The sequence below is a fragment of the Vipera ursinii genome, assembly GCF_947247035.1.
Source record: "Vipera ursinii genome assembly, chromosome: 1".
Classification (NCBI taxonomy): Eukaryota; Metazoa; Chordata; class Lepidosauria; order Squamata; family Viperidae; genus Vipera; species Vipera ursinii.
In genome coordinates this window covers 205,340,734-205,363,268 of record NC_139512.1, presented here as the reverse complement: position 1 = coordinate 205,363,268, position 22,535 = coordinate 205,340,734, and the positions used below count along the sequence as shown (strand labels likewise).

Here is a 22,535-nt window from a genome sequence, read left to right as displayed (position 1 = left end):
CTGTGTATGCAGCCAGTTTCCCATGCTGTGAAGAGACAGTTTGATTTTGAAGAAGCAAGATAGAAAGAATTCTGAAAATTTTGGGCACTGATGTTGGGAAAGATTCCTGAAAACACATAGAAAGCCAAGAAAAACAAATGGTTCACAGAATAAATCAATCCAAAGTTCTCACTCAAGGCAAAAATTTGTTAGCCCAAATTATCATATTTTAGATATACTATGCAAAAACCTAGCTCTCTGAAGAAGGCTCTGAAGGTAAAAGAAGAAGGAAAGAGAAAAGGATAAACAGCAGTAAGTTAGATGGACCTAGCTAGAGTGATGATGGGTACATGTGTTGGAAGACCTAAAGAGGCAGGTTGAGAAGAGACCCTCCTGAAAGACTAGCTAAGTACCTGCTAAGAGCTGACGCTAACTTGATTGCATATAAATGATCAACCAGTCAAAGCTTTATAAGCTGTCCCAATCAAAACTACTGGGTAGCTCACAACCACGTTCAAAATCTGAAATGTCACAGAAAGATAAAATACAATCAATTAAATAACCTTTAAAATATACACATCATGAGCCGTGGTGGCACAGTGGCTAGAATGCAGTACTGCAGCTGACTCTGCCCACTGCCAGAGTTTGATCCTCACTGTTTCAAGGTTGCCTAGCCTTCCATGTTTTCGAGGTGAGTAAAATGAGGACCCAGATTGTTGGGGGCAATAGGCTAACTCTGTAAACCGCTTAAAGAGGGCTGTAAAGCACTGTGAAGTGGCATAAAAGTCTAAGTGCTATTGCTATTATAATCATAATAAAACCCTAAAATCAGAAATCAAACTAGCAGCAGCCCTAATAGTAGGGCTTTTTTTCTCATAGAACGTTCAGAACGGAGTTCCGGCACCTTTTTTGGATGGAACCTTGTAGGATAGGCAAGGCGGGTTGTATGACATGTGTGAGTTCCGGCACCTTTTTCTTTTACAAAAAAAGCACTGCCTAATAGTACTATATTCCAAAGGTTCACCAGAGAAGGGTTGCCTTAGCTGCTCCCCTAAAGGTGACCAAAGTCAACCCATTCAGAGGACATTCAGATTGAAAAGGCTAAAATGGTCAGTAGTCGAAGACAGAGGAGAGCAAAAGATTGGACAAAGTCTACTATTGCCAAATGACTTGCACTGGACTCAGAAGATGTTTTTGCTCCCAATTATGTAGTCCTGGCAAAAATTAAAGCAATTCTTGTCTTCATTCAGCTTCTGAAATTCAGAAAACTTTAAAGGAAGCAACAAATGGATTATATTTTGTATTATTGCTGAAAGGACTGCAAGCTTATTATGTAAGCTGAGCTAAGCAAATTGGACACTGGTCTAATGTTTGGTCCACTGTTAGATAAGTGAAAGAATGTTAGGGCACTGATTGTGAACAAACCCAACTGCAAATGAAAAATTTGTTCCATCTAAAGGAACCAGCATTTAGCGCTCTTCTGGAAACGCACATACAAAACTTCATGTTACATTGTAATAGATTCTACAGCTGCTTTTGTGGTTTTCTCATGCAAGAAAAATCTTGTGGGTTTTGTTTTTGTTTTTTTGCTAGTGCAAAAAAAAATCATAGGTATCTTTTCAGTCTGGAAATTAAAAGTCCCAATCCATCGCTCAGCCCAGCTATCTTGCAAATATGACTTGCTAACAGATGGTCAGTCACAATGTGTGCTTCAATATAGCTAACCGAGAGTCCAGTGTCTCCCCAAGAGAATTTCATGTACTGCCCAAGAAATTTGGATCAACTAAACTTTTCTTTGAAAATACTCCAGTGCAAGATGTAAAACGAATCTTTCCTTGAGAGGAGTTACTTTCTGGGTGCAGAAAAGAATCTTTAGTTCCAACTCAGCAAGTTTTCATCCTCAAATTCTCTTGCAGCCAACACTCCCCTCCAACACCAAATAACTGCTGGAATGTATCGTATCGCCTGTTTGTATGTGGAAAATAAGGAAAAATGAAGGGGGGGAGAGAGAGAATATCACAATAATAAGGAAATCTAAAGAAAAAATGGCAGAATGTGGTGGGTATCAAGGAACATAATTTAGCTCCAGCTACAACTTTTACATAATGAAGCTATTGCATCAAATTTGTCATAAGACCCTCCTGTTCTCAGCTGCATGACTTCAGGCCAAGAAACCTGAAAATATGACCAGATTGATTCCCCATAGTCTATGCATTTCAGCTGCTTCATAATATTGTAGCCCAGGCCATCCCTAGCAGTAAATGAAGGCCAAGTGTTACTCATTACATGCATTCCCTCCAACATGCTGGCCTCTGAACTCTGAGACTCCTCTGAGAAACACCCTCAGGAATCTTAGTAAGAAAGCTCAGCAAAGATACTTAAGTGTGCTACAACTGTTCAAGTGACTTCTAGGTACTCCCAGAGTATGAGTTTTGGCAGTGAAAGGGGCAAGGGGAGGTAAACGAGATGAAAATATGTTCATATAGGCACCATTTCCATAAACTTGTGTTCTGCTGAGTACAGTAACACCTTTAGATTGGCTATTATGTCTTCAGAAAAAAAAGAGCCACTGCTCATTGGAAGAACATGAAAAAACATATCTTGCTTCACATCAATAAGCTATGGAATTTATTTCCATAAAATATGGTGATGAACTTAGATGGATTTTTGAAAGGATACGCTATACAAACGAATCCATTATAATGGTTATGTGCTGTCTTAGCAAAATCCTAAAGAAATCCAATGATTCTCCAACCATTGCATAAATGAAATTACTACCATCCTGTTTCCTAGCAAGGTTGTGAGGGATCTAGTTGGCCACTATGGAAATAAAACACTAAACTAGCTAGCCTTTTGCTTAGATCCAGCCCGTCTTTCTTAAGTTCAGAAGAACTTCAGTTCCAGGGTAGTTGTATGAATTAATATAAAGCTGCTTTATTTTTTCAATACATGCCCCACTGTTGAAAGAGATGTGCCTGTTAATCATGTGAATGTATGAAAATGCCTAATACTTTTGTTTAGTGGTTTTTTTCCTCATTGTTCAAAATAATTGCCATGGTAATCCTTACTATAATACCTGGCATGCCACATTCATCATGAAAAAGGCCCACTCAAAAACCAGTTTGGTATAATGGTTAAGGCACCAGGCTAGAAACCAGGAGTTCATGAGTTTTAGTCCCATCTTAGTCACAAAACGAGCTGAGTGATCTTGGGCCAGTCACTCTCTCTCAGCCCTAGGAAAGAGGCAATGGCAAATCCCTTCTGAAACCCTTGCCAAGAAAACTGCAGGGACTTGTTCAGCAATCTTTAAGAATCTGACACAACTGAACAGAAGGGGGAGGTGGGGAAATGATCCACTGGGAATACACTTTCAGGGATGCTGTAATTCTAAGCTAAGTGCATATAGACAAAGGCTCCTTGTGGCTCAACACACTAAAATATTTTTCATCTTAAACAAGATTCAGTGGAAATAATACTGATACTCCACAGATATTCATCCAATGACATATTGTAGACCAGGGGTCCCCAACCCCCAATCCGTGGACCAGTACTGGGCCACGGCATGCTAGCAACTGGGCTGCACAAACAAGCAAAGCCCCATCTGCGGGATGTAGGCAGAACACAAAACCACACACCTTCCGGTCCGTGGAAAAACCTCTCTCCACAGAACCAGTCCCTGGTGCCCAAAAGGTTCACATAGATTAACCTAAACATAAGGACATTTGCCATTATTGCTGCTTAAACCTCTAATTTATTGTTCAAATGCTTAGTCCAAAACCTATTTTTTCATTTCTTATCCAAAAGCAATATGGAGTGAAATACGATTTTCAAAATATTTATTTATTTTAACATTTAAAATAATTACAAAACATACCAGAAGCCAACAGAATCTTATATATTTATTTTAAAAATAACTTTATAACCCATAGTTATTTAAACTTTAATCTTTCTTATGATTTAGAACACATTGTTTTCATTGTATCTAATTTACCTTTTAGACCTCAGATACTTTCCTATTTGACAGATTTTAAACCTACAATGTATATTTATCACAAACTGAGTAATATTAAAAGTAGACACTTCTGGGATGTATCAAACAAAGATTTGGAATCTCCAATGATTCCTCATCAATGGTAAGATCTTGTTAAAAAACTAATATGGTATTGACAGATTTGAGATTAAAGTATGCATTCTAAAGACAGCCTGAACTGAAGATAATATAAAACAGCTTGGCAAAAAGCTTAAATATTTACATTTTTGTTCCACTGGATGTCAGGTTGATATTTTCTAACATTTTAAACTTTATCTACCTGGCAGGATAACCAAATTGGAATTTAACCACAACAGAAAGCTCAGTGTTTATATATATTAATAGCTTCCATTTATGACATATGTGACTGAAATGCAGCTCAGTCCACAGGTAAAACTTATGACCTTCTTCCACATACTTCTGACAGCCACTGACAAGAGTATTTGCACATGGATGAACGATGGCTGAGGAGAGTGTGTCAGACCCAACTATCATATTCCCTTTATAATGAATTTGTTATAGTTATTATAAACTGTTGAAATGTTTCTCTTATTCATATGGCAAAAAAAACCCTGACAAGTTCAGTTTCTGATTTGGATATTCAAGTTTCAGTAGTACAGAAAATTACATCAACTTTTCTGAATGTTCTAGTCTGTCTGTCTGTCATCCATTTTGTGCCTTCAGTTCAGTGTTGACTCCTAGTGACTGTCTGAACTACTTCCTGCAATTTTCTTGGCAAGAGGCTTTTTTTTTTTTAAAAAAAGTGGTTTGCCATTGCCTGCTTCCTAGGTCTGAGAAAGAAATTCGTCCAAGGTCACCCAGCTGGCTTAAGGTGGGATTAGAACTCATGATCTGCTTTCTAACTTGAGGCCTTAGCCACTAATCAAATTGGCTCTCCTATCAAATTTACACTCTCTGTACTGGCAATAGTATGGCAAAAAAAAATGCACGCAAAATTGTTTGGAGGATATAAACAGCATCTGCGGAAAAAAAATCTTGTGGAAATTAATTGGTGTCTGAGATATCAATATGAAATGTGCCTTCAAAAGCACAGGCAAATATGCACCTCATTGAACGCAATACTGGAGAGAAGCAGCTTCCTTCTTTAAGGGCACATGTAAACCTGCAGCCCATTGAAACAAAAGCAGCAGGCAAATTTTGTCTGCATTGCAATGCACATTTGATGTATATTTTCATATCCATTTAATATCTACTGGCACACTGTAAAAAAGGCTATCAATTGTATATTCAGTTGAAATAATAAGTGAAAGTATTTTATAAACTCACAGCTCAACATACAAAATTATTCTGCGCCTATTAATTGACCTCTTGGGTTTTTTCCTTTTCCCCCCTCTAGGAATTCTTACTATCTTCATGCTTACACAGACTGGAAAGTCATCTCTGTCAGTCCTTTGAGTTAGGCCAGGTGAGGAAATGGACTCCAGAATAAATACTGGAACTCCACTAATATAAACTACAGTAACAGACTCTTGAAGACAATATTTTCCCTCCCCACTTATACCAAAGAGAATCAAGGGAGGGGAATCTTGAGTTTCTTTCTAACAGTTTCTTCCTTTTGTGGGCGTAGTTCATATATTTTTTTCCAGCTGTCATCACATTCCTTCTCCAAAATCATTTCTGCAATTGTGTAGCTTATACGGGTAGTTCTAGACTTACAACAATTTATTTAGTGACTGTTCAAAGTTACGACACTGAAAAAAGTGATTTATGACCATTTTCACACTTACGACCATTGTGGCATCCCCATAGTCTCATGATCAAAATTTGGATGCTTGGCAACTGACTCATATTTATGACAGTTGCAGTGTCCCAGGGTCATGTGATCAACTTTTGTGACCTTCTGAGAAGCAAGGTCAATAGGGAAGACAGATTCACTTAACAATCAAGTCTCTAACTTTACAACTGCAGTGATTCACTTAACAACTGTGACAAGAAAGGTCGTAAAATGGGGCAAAACTCACATAACAAATGTCTCACTTACTGTAGCAACAGAGCTTCTGGGTTCAATTGTGGTGGTAAGTCGAGGACTACCTGCATTATTTTTAACACGAGGAAACAAGCATATATGAAATGCCCCAACTTTTATAAAAGATACTACTTCAGTGATGAAAAAAAATTATGTGCTCTCCTAGGCTTTCCTACACACCGAAATCCATCCATCCATCCATCCATCCATCCATCCATCCATCCATTCATTCATTCATTGAAAACAATCCAGGCAAATAATGGATACCTTGCTCCCTGAGAACAACCAACTTCATAGCATTCACACCATTTGTCACTCCGTCTTCTTTTGCATTTTGTACTGCTAAAAAAAAATTGTCCCTGGGCCCTCTTTCTACCTCCATTCCAATGCTACTCACTATCTGGGGGAGGGGGAAAAATACTGTTCTCATCTGTGCATACAGCAATTTGAGAGGATTAAGGTCATGCTAATCCAAACCAAGTGGGTTAAGTGGGTTAAGTTCAGTATATCTACAAATCACCCAGGATACTCTGGGGAAATTCTGGTGTCCTCCTTGTCCCAAAATGAACAAGATTCTGGGATCACTAGTGATCTGCATCCAGAGTTTGCAAGACAGTCACAACGCTGCTGTTTTGAACTGAAAGCTGATGAACCCCACAAAGCAATCACAGGATATTATTACAATGTATGCTGACCGTTCACAACTGGAAATTGAAGGTTTTCTCCAGCTGGGTGACTTTGGGTCGGTCACTCTCTCTCGGTCCAACCCCCCCTTTCGGGGTTGCTGTTCAGGGGGAAATAGGAGGAGGAAGGAATATTAGGTGCTGTTGTGATTCAGGGTCAGCTTGTGGGTTCGGCAGTTGGGTCGGACGACTCAGAGGAGGAGGAGGAGGGGGTGTTGAAGAGCTTGCTGAGGGGATTGGACAGCTTGATGAGAGCCCTCAGCCAGGCCCCTCTCATCTGGTCACGACGCAGACCCAGCTGTGTGAGCCTGACAGCATGGATGAAGATGACCCACAGCTGGCCCTGTTCAAGGACGCCCGACGCAGGAGGCAGTCAATCAGGAGTAAACAGAGGAAGGCAATGGGGCTCCTCGGAAGGAGGCAGAGAGAAGCCACGCCCTGAACTGTATTTAAGGGGGAATGCGTGTGAGGGCTGGTTTGCTGAAGGCAACCGCTTGAAAAGCTTCTGTTTCTTGGTTCGTGTCTTGTTCTATTTGTTTTTGTAGCAATAAATTTGGCAGGTGTAATTCCAGCCTCTTGCCTTCTTGTAAAAGGGGTTGTCCCTGCCTTTTCTGCAGGGCCGGTAGCAGGCTGGTACAGAACAGGTGCGTTTGTTGCCTTGAGTTATTTTTTTCTTTAAAAAAAAAAGAATAAAGGCGAGATACAAATAAATAAAAATCTTATCATTTTGCTGAAATGATAAAAGGTAAAAAAAATTAAAAAAATATCAAATAAAAAAAATGAAAATCTGTCTCGGGGAATCTGATGCCTATAGAAGAAGAAAGCTCCTTACTAGTAAGGAGGGAAAACCTAAGCAATGAGAGAACTGATTTAAAAAAAACACAACAACAATTGGGGAATGTGAAGGTATCATGAGAAAGTAGGGATCAGAATAAGGATTAGCAACCTGCAGGACTGTGGACAGCTCCAAGGCATAGAACTTGCTCCAACCACTGTGAGAGCCAAATGGTAAATCACTATTATCAAGCCAGGCTTCTCTTGGGGAAAATTCTTGCCTTTCTGTTTGCTTGGAAGACAATCTGGAACCTCAATAAAAGAGGATAGAGTGCTTGCTGACAAGATTGTTCCACTTCTAAGGAATTAAGCTGCTGGTCTTGGATCTATCCTATACCTGTCCTACTTCTTTTGGATTTGGTCATTAACAAATGAGGAGCCCTGGCATAATCTAATGTCACATGCTCGAAGCATAATTATGGGTCCCCTGCAAGCTTTTCTTAAACTTCAGATTTCAGAATAGAGCTGGAAAGACCTTGGAGGTCTTCTAGTCCAAACCAGGTCAGACAAGTGGCTGTCCAGACTGGAGAGACTCAACTTGCTTGACAGCGCAATGATGGAAGTGGTGTGAGACAGAGAGCCATAGAGAGTGCTGATCCATATGGTGGCCAAGAATCGGACACAACTGAATGGCTGACAACGAGAACACATAACGGTGAAAAGTTTTTAATTTACTTCCACTTTTATGGCCTGTCATATAACTACTGTAAGATTACAGGTACTGCAAAGCTATTAAAAGAACAGGCCTATTATCCTACTCTGTGTGGATAGCCACAATTATTTCATGTACAAAACATGAACATTTTCCATTTCTGTTCATGCAATATTATAGACTGTAGGAAAACAGGACTGAATAATTAAATAATCCTTTTTCAATGTAGCTTCCACTCAGCTAATTTATGATCATCAAGAAAAATACCAGAATTCTCTTAATAGTTATGGTGACTGGGGAACTCTGGAAGCTGAAACCCATCAGTCTGAAGGTGTCTATGGAGATTATCAGTCATCAGGTCATGGTTGTCCCAAAGGTGTTTGGTTTTTTGCAAAAGGCAACTGGACTTTCTTTGTCCAGTTGTTGTTTTTTTTTGGGGGGGGAAGCACCTTTGGGACATCAATCTGTAGATCATCCTTACTGAAGAAAACCGTTTTACAAGAAAGTGAAAAATTGATAAGAATTGTATGGTGTGTGTGTATGTGTTAATTCCTGTCCTTCCAGAAGGAAATTCCTGATCAGCGCATTGCAAAATGGCTACATTTTAGATAAGGAAGCCACCAGCATTTCATGAAAAAGCCTTGCTTATTTAGATCAAACTCATATTGGTCCTTTCAGCCTTAGTCCAGTCTATACTGATTGGCAGCACCTCTCTTAAAAGCTAATAGAGAGGGGCCTTTCCCTAATTGGTTTTGAAGAAACCAAGACCCAGACTTGGGATTTTCAGGACTTAAACATCATGTTCCATGAGCCAAACAATGCATTAAGATTAGGACAATCCAAAACCATCTGCTCGGACTACAGTCTACTACTATTTCCTTTGACAAATATGAAGACAGACGTAATGCCAGTATAAATCTTAGACTTACTGGAAATGATCTCATTGATTTAAGTGCAGTGACTGAGGGGTTATTTACAACGCAAATAACGATTGAGATTTGTAATCCACTGCACTCTAAAAGCTCAGAGAAGCCACAACTCTAAAGATTAGCTGTCTAAAATTGAGTACCATATTTGATTTTTTTTTATTTGCAGTACTGTTATGTAACTATCACTAGTGTTTTTTTAAAATAAAGTTAATTAAATATCTAGAAACTGAACATTAAAACATGTAACTGTCAGAGGGATCCATCAGAACCTTGGTGATACATAGATATTGCTAAAACATGGATGCTAAAAAAAAAAAAACCCAGCTTGAGGCATTTTGCACAACTGCTTCCGAGGCCCGAAAGGTATACAAGCTCTGTTATTATACGTACACCATCATAATTATTGTTGCATATTTTATGTTACATATGTAATGATCAAAAGAGCAAATTTCAACATAACCAAGGGCAAGACCTTGCTTTAGTAGGAAAGGAAGGAAATAGCTAGCGAAGACAGGCTCACCTCTAGTGAAATTGGAATAAACTAAGTGAAATATGGACTTGACCTTGACTAGCTTGCTCATGTTTAAAATTATTAGCCTTGTCTACACTCATAGCATTTGCTAAGCTGGCTGATTTGGCTACATTTTTTTGTTAATGTGGACCAGCTGTGTATATGCACCGAACACAAACATACAATAAACAGGTTTAGAATCCTGCTCATAATATCATGGCCAAATTGAGTGGTAAAGTGACAAACAATAATCAACAAGGGAAAAAAGTGTGCATGAAGGAGAGAGAAAGAGTGAGAGAATGAGAGCAAATTCCAGAGAGATTGCATTTCCAAGATCTTGAAGAAGAAGAAAAAAACCTCCACTGGAAACCTTGGCACAGGAAAACTGGAAGAGATGTAATTTAGCTTCAATGAAGAAAAGATGTAGAAACTCTTCTTGTTAGGTCTGGGGGTGAATGCCACTTGTGAAGATACCTCACCTAACAAATCACAAGGCAGGGAACTCATCCTGTTTCTCAAAAACCTAGCCCTGGTCAGGTTTCCCTGCTCTTATTTGTAATGTCCTTTGTAGATGATAATAGGAAACTAAGGGTTTAAAACTCAGACCAGGTTTTCAGCTGGGGAAGAATCCAAAGATGTTCATTGGGAAAGAGAAGAAAGCCAGATGGCACATGCTAGGAAAGACTTATGCTAAGTAGGTTAATAGGAAAGGAATTGGGGGGGGGGAACAGCCCACAGTTTCATTATTGGCAAATGAAGGGATTCTTGCCTCCAGAGTGGACTTAAATATCTGTATCTTGATCCAGGCTCAAATATGCATTGTGAGTTTTATTGGCTGTTGAATATATTAAAAATGCAGTTACTCAAGTAAAGAAAAAGAGCAGAGGCCAAGATATTGCTGACGAACATAACTTTCAGTATCACTAACATTTTTGTTTTGCTTTGTGTCCTCCCTCACCTGCCCCAACCCACCCGCCTCAAGATGTTACTGATACTGGAAAGCTTTGTTTCTATGACTGAACGTTTTTACAGGTAGCCTCTGAATTACGACCGTTCATCTCATGACCATTCAGAGTTATGACACTGAAAAAAGGGACTTAAAGTCAGTCTTCACACTTACAACAATGACAGAATCCCCATAGACACCAGATCAAAATTTGGTGCACTTGACAACTGGCATGTTATTTATGGCCCAGGGTCATGTGACGACCATTTGTGACCTTCCCAGCTAGCGTCTGGCAAGCAAACTGAACGGGGGGAAGCCATATAAACTTAATAACTGTGTGATTCATTTAACAGCTGCAGTGATTCATTTAACAAGTGTAGCAAAAATGTAAAATTGAGCCCAACTTACTTAGCCTTACTTAGCAATGGAAATTCTGGCCCCAACTGTGGTCGTAAGTTGAGGACTACCTGTACAGTTTCTCGGTTGGTCATGCCAATCTATTTGTTGGAATTGTTAGGAATTGGGGCAAGAAAAGGAAGGCCAGGATAAGAATCAAAGGCGATAGGTTACAAACACCATTTTTAAAAAACTAGAAGAAATCCATGAAAAAAAAATCTGTTCAGTTGATTAAAATAAAGTTTCAATGAAAAATAATGTATTTCCATGTTGAAAGCTATCAAAAGTCATGGAGGCTCTGAAACATGGGTTCCCAACCCCCGGTCCATGGACCAGTACCAAGCCACAGCATGCCAGCAACTGGTCCACACAAACAAGCAAAGACCCATCTATGGGATGCAGGCAGCACACAAAATCACGCACTTTCCAGTCCATGGAAAAACCTTTCTCCACAGAACTGGTCCCTGGTGCCCAAAAGGTTGGGGACCTCTGCTCTGAACCATCATCCTTCAACCAATAGCACTGATGGGTTGGACTAAAATTCACATCTCCTCCTGTCATCCTGACCAGTGAGCAAAGTTACAGGGTTTGTTATTATTATTATATTAACAGTACTTCACTTACACGGACAATATAAAGCTGTATGAAAAAACACCATCTGAAATAGAATTGCTGCTCAACACTGTCCAAATATACAGCCAAGATATTGCAATGGAGTTTGGACTGGACAAATGTGCCACCCTTACTATAAACAGGGGGGAAACGGTGAATACAGAAGGAATCAAGATGTCTTATAAAATAACATCAAGAGTCTGGATAAAGACAATCACTACAAATACCTGGGCATTCGTCAAGCCGACAACATCAATCACACTGAAGTCAAAAAGAAAATGAGAAGTGAATACATCATTAGAGTGAAGAAAAATCATAAATTCCAAATGCAGTGGAGAAAAGGCAATTAATACTTGGGTAATTCCAGTCATTAGATACACAGCTGGAACAGTGGACTGGACTCAAGCAAAACTAAAAGTTCTGAATACATAAATATACAGTCATGTGAAAAGTTAAGTATACCTTCTTTCAGTTCTATAGTTTTATGTATCAGAACATACTAAAAATCATCTAGCCCTTACCAGTTCTTAAAAGTAGATAAATACAACCTCAGATGAACAGCATATGACATATTACATCATGCCATCATTTATTTTAGAAAGCCAAAATGGAGAAGTCATGTGTGAAAAACAAGCACACCCTTATAGCTTCCATAGGTATGAAGAGGCTAAGTAGCAGCCAGGTGTTGCTAATTAAGTGGCCTTGATCAATTGATCATCAGCAAGTGTGACTTGTTCTATAAAAGCTGAAATTTTAGAAGTTTACTGGTCTCTACCATTGAGGTGTGTGTTAACACAATACCAAAGATCAGTAATGATCTTAAAGAAGCAATTGTTGCTGTCAGTTTTTCACACATGGCTTCTCCATTTTGGCTTTCTTTTTATAAAATGTTGACATGATGTAATATTATTTATTTATTTATTTATTTATTTATTTAATTTATATACCGCCCTTCTCCCGGAGGACTCAGGGCGGTGAACAGGGCAATACATAAAAATATGTCATGTGTTGTTCATATGAGGCTGAATAGACCTATTTTTAAGAACTGTGAAGGATCAGATGATTTTTACTATGTCCTGATATATAATAAAACCATAGAAATCAACAAGGATATACTTAGTTTTTCACATGACTGCGTGTATGCATGTGTGTATATATAGAGAGAGGGGGGGGGGAAAGACTACGCTATATATAGTAGACCCAGAGACAGAAAAATAGAACAGAAAGAACTGGAGAAAAATCACAAAATACAAAGATCTGCAAATAAACTAGAACAACTGTGGCAAAAGAAAGCAGAGATAGTATCAATAATAACAGGCACCTTGGGTGCAATCCCAAAACATCTGGAGCACCACTTGAACACCATCAGCATTGACAAAATCAGCATCAGTCATTTGAAAAAGACAGGTTTACTTGGAACAGCTTACGTCCTACAACCTTTAACCCTATCAAACAATAACATCTGCCTATTCCAGATCCTTGGGCAGGACTCAATAGATGAATAAAAATGCCAAATCCAGTCTAAACATTTGGCTGACTGTGCCAACCATAATACATTCAATACATTTGCTGCCTGATTCCCAGTGACTTTAGGCAGTTATTGCAGCCCAGCTGTTTGCCTAGGATGGATATTTCTTTTCTGATTTTACATATGAAAATAAAAGAATAAGAAATGGTAAGGTAATAGCACCAATTTGGACAGATGAGATCCGATACAGCCCAGTGATTTATAAAACTGCAACTATAGAAGTTCCTGATCCATGTTTCAACTCTCATGTAATCTTGTTAAATGTCAATAGACAAATCTCTCTCAGTGGCAATCTTCTCCTGTTCCATCTGAAATACTGGAATAACTAGCAATACAGATCCATCCCACAGAGAGGGCCTCCTCAGGGTGCCACCGGTCAGAGAATGTCATCTGGTGGCCCCCAGGGGGAGGTCCTTCTCTGTGGGCGCGCCGCATTTGTGGAACCGTTTGCCGGTTGAGCTCCGGATGGCGCCCGACCTTCGTTCCTTCCGACGCGATCTGAAGACCTACTTGTTCGAACAAGCCGGCCTGGCCTGATGGGTGATGGGTTTGGATTTTAATATTGTTTTAATGTATTTTAACCTATTGTTGTTAGTTTCTGGGCACCTTGTTTAATCTCTTTTAATATTTGTATTCTTGTATTTTTATATGTTTGCCCTGTTCACCGCCCTGAGTCCTTCGGGAGAAGGGCGGTATACAAATAAAATTATTATTATTATTATTATTATTATTATTATTATTATTATTATTATTATTATTATTATTATTATTATTATTATTATTATTTTAAGGACTGTTGAAAGAATTATAATGCATGTGGGTGTTTTGTATATCAAACACATACGTACTAATCTTTATTAATAATCGCTTGGATAACAGGGTAGAAATGATTTTTCAAATAATTACTATTTTAGTAATAGATTAGATTAGATTAATTAGATTAGATTAGATTACCTTTATTGTCACTTTTTACTGTGGGCACAACGGCACACATTAAAAACGAAATTTAGTTGCTTGCTCTCAAAGTGTACACATACATAACACATTTAAAACATACTATATGCAACATATGTATAGACCTACACCCTTACATATAACTAACATATAAATATTAATCACTGTCCATCTTGAATACATAACGGAAAGAGGAAGCATGAGAGCTCACAAGGTTAATACTGTATGGAACGAAACTGTGGCTGAATCTGGATGTTCTGCTTCGGATACCACAGAGCAGGTTCTTCCATTTGTGCAAGAAAATCAGGCAGTCTACAGATTTATTTCTTTCCCTCTCTATTCCTAAAGCATCCTTGAGAAGTAAACCAGGATGTGAGTCAGTAAATAGTGGAAGATTTCCAGTTAGTTAAACGTCAATCTGAAGCTGGATTTCCATCCTAATCTGACAATAATCACTATACTGTACTATCACCTGCTGGTCTTCTGATCCAGTAATGCCACTTTTACCAAATTAAAGAATTTGCTGTTGTGAATAAAAGTGTTCTTTGCCAGTTTTTAGTAAATGCTATTTTTCCTAATCAATAGGGAAGCAGTGTTATCTATTCAGTTCTTAAACAAACCAGAGACTTTTTTCTCTCTCTGAATGTTTCTATTATTACCAAGAAATAAAGGAGCACCTGTAAAAAAAAATTTTTTTTATTGTTGGTCATGCCTCTTCATGGTGGTTCTGATAGCGCAACATCAGTCCAAGGGACATCCGGAGACATTCTAGGCTGTTCCATATTTGAAAGTGCAGAAAAGTTTGCTGAAAACTAAATAATGTATCTTTCTGCACCTGGTTTTTATCTGAGAATGTGGCTTCCAGACCTACAACTCTGGAACAACCTTCACACTGTCTCCCACCACTAAACATTTAGATTCCTCCCCCCCCCCTTTGACAAAAATCTGATGCCAGTGTAAGAATTAATTTTGGAAGGGAGACAGGAAAGATCCTTTTTTAAAATCTCTGTAGTCTGGATTTGTCTATTGCCTGCCTTGTCAAACTCCAAATGTGCCAAAAATGTGACCCCAACAAACTAACTAGAACAAAACATGGATGGGAACTTCCCCCCCTCCCCCAAAAACGTAATGGTTACATTTTAATTTGAAGCTACCAGCTAAGAGGCATAGGCAAATGTTATATAATCCATTGCATGCTTCCACTGTGTGTGAAGATCAAAGGTAATGAAATATTCTTGTAATATAAGAAGCATAAACCCACCCCCAATAAGATCTAGACTGCAATACCATTTCATTTTAAACTGTTTTTATTTTAAGAGTGACACCCCATTGTCTAACATCTTAACACGTTTCTGCAGGTTTCTGTTTCTGCTTCTGCCTGTTTTAAACCACCAAGGTAAGAGAGATTTCTATCATGTAATGCAAACTCCCAATTGTTTTGGAGAGAGAACAAGAGAAGCACATCTTTTAACAATTTATGCATCTGTAAAATGGAAACCTGCATGTACGCAGAGATATCAGTAATAAAACCCCAGTGGTTAGCCACAGTACTTAATTTTATGAGTTAGGATTTTTTTCCCTTTCTTCTGTTTTTAAGTAAAAGCATGAATGCTTGAAGAATTCCACATTCCTCAAATTCTGCTTTTCATTTGGGGTTGACAGGCAAAGTTCAGAACACATCATTATGGGAGCTCACAGTCACTGCTAAAGGTAACACTCATATTACAAATGAATTAATAGAAAACACTTACCTTCCCTACTAGCTTTCCTTTCCTGTTCATGCAAAGGTAAAAGTCTGTCTCTTTCCCTTTGATCCGGACTTGACTGCCAAATGTGTCTGTTTCCACTAGAAGCTGGGCTTGTAAAGGAAGAGGAAGAAGAAGGAAAAAAGAAAAAAAAGAGGGAAAAATTACAAGCATTTACCAGACTTGGTCACAGAGTGAATGAAGAAGATGACTTCTTATAAGTTCTCTAATTCAGAGACAGAGTATCATTGCTATGTGACTGGAGGCATGGAATACAAACCGAGCACACCAGCTCTCATAAATGATCCATTATATATCGTAAGGGGCACACAGTTGGGTTGTGGAGGGTGTTTTTTTTTGACAAATAGGATCACAGTACTAATCAAAAGAACACCACAGAAATGAGAATAGCATTAGTTTTACAAAAAAAAACAACAACAACCCACCCACTTTCTTTCAAATTTCAGGGGGTATCTAGAAATTACTGGTTTCAGATTGTACTTTATATCACAAAGCCAGCCCTATCCCCAAAACCCATCCAATCCAATCCAGCTAAATGAAGAAAAAAGAGGGGAAGGAGGTGGGGAGGCAGTGGCGTAGCGTGGGGGGTGCAGGGGGGGCTGGCCGCACCGGCCGCAACATCTGGGGAGGGTGCGCTCGCACTCGCAGCTCTCTGCCCCTGCCTGGCTCACTCACTCTCTCTCACTGCAGTGCTGGCTGTGCGAATCTGATCCGAGCCGCCGGGTCACCGCCCACTGTGGAGGGGGGGTGCCAGGCGTGCGGTGCGGAGAGAGAGCGAGGGACTATCTGGGGGAGGGACAGTGCAGACTCGAGTGCTAAAATCCACGGGTTAGGGGGCGCAAATTACTTGCCTTGCCCCGGGTGCTGACAACCCACGCTACGCCACTGTGGGGAGGTGAGTTGCTACTACTACTTTTCTACTTGTGTGGGGTCAAATAAAGCATTAGATTAGTAGGAAAGTTGTTCCTGCCACCTGTTTCAAATGGCATTGTGAGATGGGGCAATAACTGTGGGGAAGAATTGGCCTCTCAAACGGTACAGCAAATCTTTTGAAAGGAAGTCAGGCCTTCCAATTACTCTCCTCATCAACTGTCTCGGAACGGCACCAACTAGAAGGGTACCAAGTACGAAGCTGAGATTCCTCAAAAGTTTTTCAAAGAATGTTCCTGAGGTTGTTTTCTTACTTCCCAGCTGCACTAGGGAAAAAAAATGTCCGCGTGGCTGAATTTTCTCTAAAATTCTCCATATTAGGTTTTTCTCCTAATTATCCTAATATATTATCCTAATACACCAAAGATGGAACATACATTCCTTGAGTGTCCTTACCCATTTTATCATTTCTTTCAAAACAAACGGGTCCATGTTTTATCATTCAGTGAAATTCATACATTAAAGCAACAGGAGGCAGCTCATCACTGTGGCCTCAAAAATAAGAGGAATATTATTATTATTATTATTATTATTATTATTATTATTATTATTATTATTATTATTATTATTTGTTGAATTTATATACCGCCCTATTCCCGAAGGACTCAGGGCGGTTCACAGGGCAATTAAAACAGTACAAAAAGAATAAAATAGAATTAAATTAGTAAAGCCCACAATTCCTAATAACAATAAAATTAAAATTTTAAAATTAATTTAATATAATTTAATTAAATACTTTAAAATTTAAAATCCCTCAGTCCAGGCCAGACAGTTCGAACAACCAGGTTTTTAAGTTTTTAATATGATGCCAGTTGCAGCTCACAAGAGTAGAGATCATGCCCAAACAGTATGTGACACATGATTGCAAAATAATATATTGTGCGATGTTCCAGCCCAACCAAACTTGTCTTCTTTCAGGTTATTCCATACATTTTTCTTCTTTGCACCTCGTCCCATCCTATCCCCTCCGCCTGCCCCCCCAGACACACTTTTTACAAATCTTGACTTCTCTCTGAGCTTGTTTATAACTCCACCTTTTTTATGCATAACATAATTTTAGCAATGGGAAGATCCATCTTCATGCTTGACCGCATGAAGATTTTTCTGGAGGTTTTAGAATAAACTTTCTATCCTTTCAAAAGAGCACTTGTGATGGTGGAAACAAGGGCAAGTGATAAAAATGGACAGGTATGTTCTTAATGTAAGCCCATTAATTTTAAGAAGCCTCATGCTGTAGATTTAGAATATATGTTAGCCTCATCTGACCAGGCCAAACTCAAACCCTAAATTAAAGTTGATCAAAGACGAAACACAGGGCTACTTATTCACATCATGGTTCTAAGGCCAAAGCAGGCCACCTTGACTGCCTGCCAAGTTCCAGGTACCGGCCTCAGCAGTTTCACAGAGAGCCATGAACAGATTCTTTGGAAAAGAAACAGCAGGTGTTCCTTGGTGTTGTTTTTTTTTAAAATGCCTACGAGGAAGATGTTAGCAGAGATGGTAAGAAAGATCCATAAGGAACAGGGAAACAGCTTTGCCAAAGAGTTGTGAGAAAGAGCTCTTTTTTGGGATACAAGAGAGCTGCTGCCAGTCAAAACAGATAACACTGGGCAAGGAAAGCCAATAGATTAACCCAGTGTGAGGATAATTTGCATGTTGGCCAGCATAACTGCACATTAACTTTGCTGCTTCTGTCTGCCAGTGTTGCTGCAGTAATAGGTCAAATGCTCAGGGAATTCAATCCCTCAACTTTTTTTTTTTTTTTGCTGTGTATAATGTTGACTGTCAGATAAAAACAACTTTTGGCAAGCTCTGTCCCGTAGATTCAATAACAAATCCTAATGACAAAAAGATTGCCTACCTCCCATCCTCCATTCTTTGGAGCCAAATTGTCAATTTCAATCATGTTAAAGCAAATGGCTCGGCCTCTTTTAAAATGCGTGTGTACCTCTCCACTGCAAAACACTCCAAGGAAAAAGCTGGGCAGTTTCAGAACTACAAGGATACATCACCTCGCTCTCAAACTAAAACAAGTATGAGTAATACCCAGGCTGATTTTAATTTGAAAAGTATCACCTTAAAAAGATGTCAGTTCCCTGCTGTGAAAATTAAAACCATCTGGATGGCGAGATTTCCAATAATTAATGTAGCTCTCCTTTGACACGGTGACTAATTAAAATATGATACCCCCTGTTTTTTTTTCCCAAGTACCACATTTGAATTACAATTACAATAAAGCGCCAATAAAATAATGGAATAACTTTGGAAGAAATGAAAAATACCCTTTTCTGCTTTTTTGACTTGGCAAGGAATAGCATAGGCAAAGCTTTACGCTAGAAAGGATTAAGCAAGGCAAAACTGAAACAGGTAACCTTTCTGGAAAAGTATGAGAAACAATATCCAAACGCATCAAAACAAGAAGCAGTTGTCACCAAGAAACAGGTTTCAAATGTGCACAATTCAGAAACAATATACTGGAATGGACAAATGCACACCTAGTAGGAAAGAAGTATACTGTACCTCAATTTAACCAACCACTAGTGATTCCAGGCAAGCTTATGATTCTTGAAAATCTTAATCTCAGAGATCTACAGAAGTGGTCATCATATTGTCAAGAGCCGTGGCGGCATAGTGGTTAGAATACAGTATTGCAAGTTAATTCTGCTGACTGCCAGCAGATTGGCAGTTCGAATCTTACCAGCTCAAGGTTGACTCAGCCTTCCATCCTGAGGACCCAAATTGTTGAGGGCAATAGGCTGACCCTGTAAACCACTTAGAGAGGGCTGTAAAGCACCGTGAAGTGGTATATAAGTCTATATTTATTGCTATTTAATGAGACACAGAGGGCAGAATGAACTACCCATTTTACACTTAACACCAGCTGATGATTTTATCCCCACAAAACAAAATGAAATTCAATTTTTAATAAATTCACTACATTTTAGAATGTGGCTCCTGGCATCCTATTCAAAACCCCAATGGGACCCCTTGCCTTGGATAAGGCTACTTTCCTTGGATGCAAAGGATCATAATGTGAATGTGAAATGAGACAAATGGACTATATAAAGGTCACAGTTTGGCGGGTTGAATCCCGAGTGCCGCGTAACAGAGTGAGCGCCTGTTACTCGTCCCAGCTTCTGCCAACCTAGCAGTTCGAAAGCACGTAAAAATGCAAGTAGAAAAATAGGGACCACCACGGTGGGCAGGTAACAGCGTTCCGTGCACCTTTGGCATCTAGTCAGGCTGGCCACATGATCACGGAGACGTCCTCGGACAAGCGCTGGCTCTTCGGCTTTGAAACGGAGATGAGCACCGGCCCCTAGAGTTGGAAACGACTAGCACACATATGCGGGGGAACCTTTACCTTTACCTTTTTAAAGGTCACAGTATACACTGAGCCCATTTTAGAGGCTGTGAGTCCAGTTCTGGGATAGATAAATTAACCAAATAGGCAAAGAGGTACAAAGAGGCAGTCCTAATTTCATTTATCGTTGTTGTTTATATAACGAATATGTTTTGTCATGTTGGGGTGCCAGCACCAGTTGGCGCATTGCAGTCAAATTTCTCAAATGTGTATAAATTTGCATAATTAAATGAATAAGCTTGTACATGCCAGTGCACTCTTACAGTTTTTCAACTTGTCAACTTTTTAAAGAAGTCTTCAGGTAGAAAATATTTTTAAACAGCATCATATTTTTCCATGAATTACCACTGACTCATATTTGTGGAATAGATATATAAATTTGATTGAAAGACACAGAGAGAAATAGATAAATATCACTACGAGGGTGAGAATTCCACCTTACACTAAAGCAAAGTATGTTATGAAAATCTATAGACCTGGCTTCTTTGCAGAATGGGAGGGTTTATTTGCATGAGAAAGGGGTGGAAAGGAAAGAGTGCTTAACCACTGCAGCACAACTTCCAATCCAAGCTAAACTTAACCCCCAGGATACCTAGGCCCACATTTGCAAAATAAACACAGGCTGGAACTCAAAAGAGTAAAAGCCTCAAGAGGAAGGAATTTCAGAAGAAAAGAATAGCAGGCAAGGGAAACATTATGCACATATATCCTTCCCCCAAATCAATCTCTTCTGAATCAAATGTAATGTATAACCTGCCATGAGATTTGTCTCTTGAGGAAAAAGCCAACTGCAATGCACTCCTTCCATTAGCTAATTCAAGAGTAGCGCCAGCAGACTTGTAAGCAAATTCAACCACCGAGAAACAAACAAATGTATCATTCTTTTTATCTACACGGCATCAGCAACCACAATTTCAGATGCAGGCCCGATAAACAGTCCGTATATCTTATGATTGTGAAAATGTTCAAAAAGAGCTTATTGTAAACAAATAATATATCACCACATATTTAATGTACATATGCACCGTAAGTGTAAAATGATTGTGGCTGGATGGATTTAAGAGGTCATTAGAAAGACAGAGATGAGAAGTCTAAAAAACAGAAGTGTGTGGATATGGTGGAAGCAAGGATGATTTGCAAGGATGGAAAGATATGGAGAGGAATAGTGGACAAGATTTAGCCAAATTTCCTTCTCTTGTCTCCAGCATTTACACTTTTTTTGCTCTTATTGTTTCTTACTCCTTTTAAAGTTTATCTAAAAATCTGAGTGCAGCAATTTGAGATTCCCTGGCAAAATAAATAGCTTCATAAGGTACACTGGATCTTGTTGGAAAATTCCACAAGGATCTATTAATTTTCTTCTCCAGTCTCACTCATCTGCAACCTCTCATACCGTACTGGAGGGATCTGTTCTGAGAAGTGTGTGTGTGTGTGTGTGTGTGTGTGTATGCGTGCGTGCGTGCACGCACGCGCGTGCACGTATGCATGTGCGCAAAGGAATGGAAAGGCAAAATAGCCTATTTTATGAATGAAAATTCTGTTCTCTTCAATTGGGATACAAGCCAACTCTACCTGCAAACTGTTTGCAGTATATTTACAAGTAGGTGAAAGAGCAAATTATCTTCCTTTGATCATCTAATACTTTTGGACTAGTCTTGATGGCATTCGTTAATAGTTTACTTCACTACAAAGTAAAACTCCCTCAACTATATGGACATCTAGGCTTTTTGGGAACAATAGGGACATGGTTCTACCACTGCCCTCTTCCAGGATTAGTATGTATGTTTGTATGTATGTATGTATGCATGTATGTAGCCAACAGTCCTCGAATTTCCTGGTAAGCTCTCACCCTACTAAGGAAAACTTCCCCTTTATGCACATGCTTAGAAATCACCAAAACCCAAAAGAGTTTCTTGCTCAAAAATAATGTAAAAAACTCAGCTATCTCAGATATTTGTGGTGCATTAGGAAGCAAGCCATCCATTTCTATAAAGGGATCCTTTCTGTGTACAATATATGAAAATGTCTGAAGCAACTCTTAAAATGCCCGAAATAGTATTTTCAGCCACAGCTCACGTTTAGAACCCCAGTTTGAATGCTGCAATTCATCATAGAAAGAGCCTATAAATAAATATTATAAATAATCTAATTATATAAATCATATAATCAGGTAAATTCAGGTAAATGAGGGCAGACATGATATTATTGCCATTACGGATACTTGGTGGGATGAAACCCAGAAATGGAACACACAGCTAGAGGGATTTAAATTATTTAAAAGAAACAGATCAAATAAAAGAGGAGGTGGAGTTGCTGTCTATATAAGAAATAACTACATCTCTACAGAAATAAAGCACAACAATGATGAAAACTGTCTCGAATGCATTTGGGTCAATATAAAAGGGGAAAAATGACATTGCGATAGGTGTATACT

General features: G+C 39.0%; 1 protein-coding gene across 1 annotated transcript in view; it reads right to left on the bottom strand.

Annotated features, from left to right (window-relative positions):
• FGF18 (fibroblast growth factor 18) overlaps nucleotides 1-22,535 on the bottom strand; it is a 155,631-nt gene that overhangs the window by 8,852 nt on the left and 124,244 nt on the right. The window contains exon 4 of the mRNA XM_083349319.1: nucleotides 15,793-15,899. Within this exon, the coding sequence (XP_083205445.1) occupies nucleotides 15,793-15,899 (107 nt within the window). The remainder of the gene's footprint in view (nucleotides 1-15,792; nucleotides 15,900-22,535) is intronic.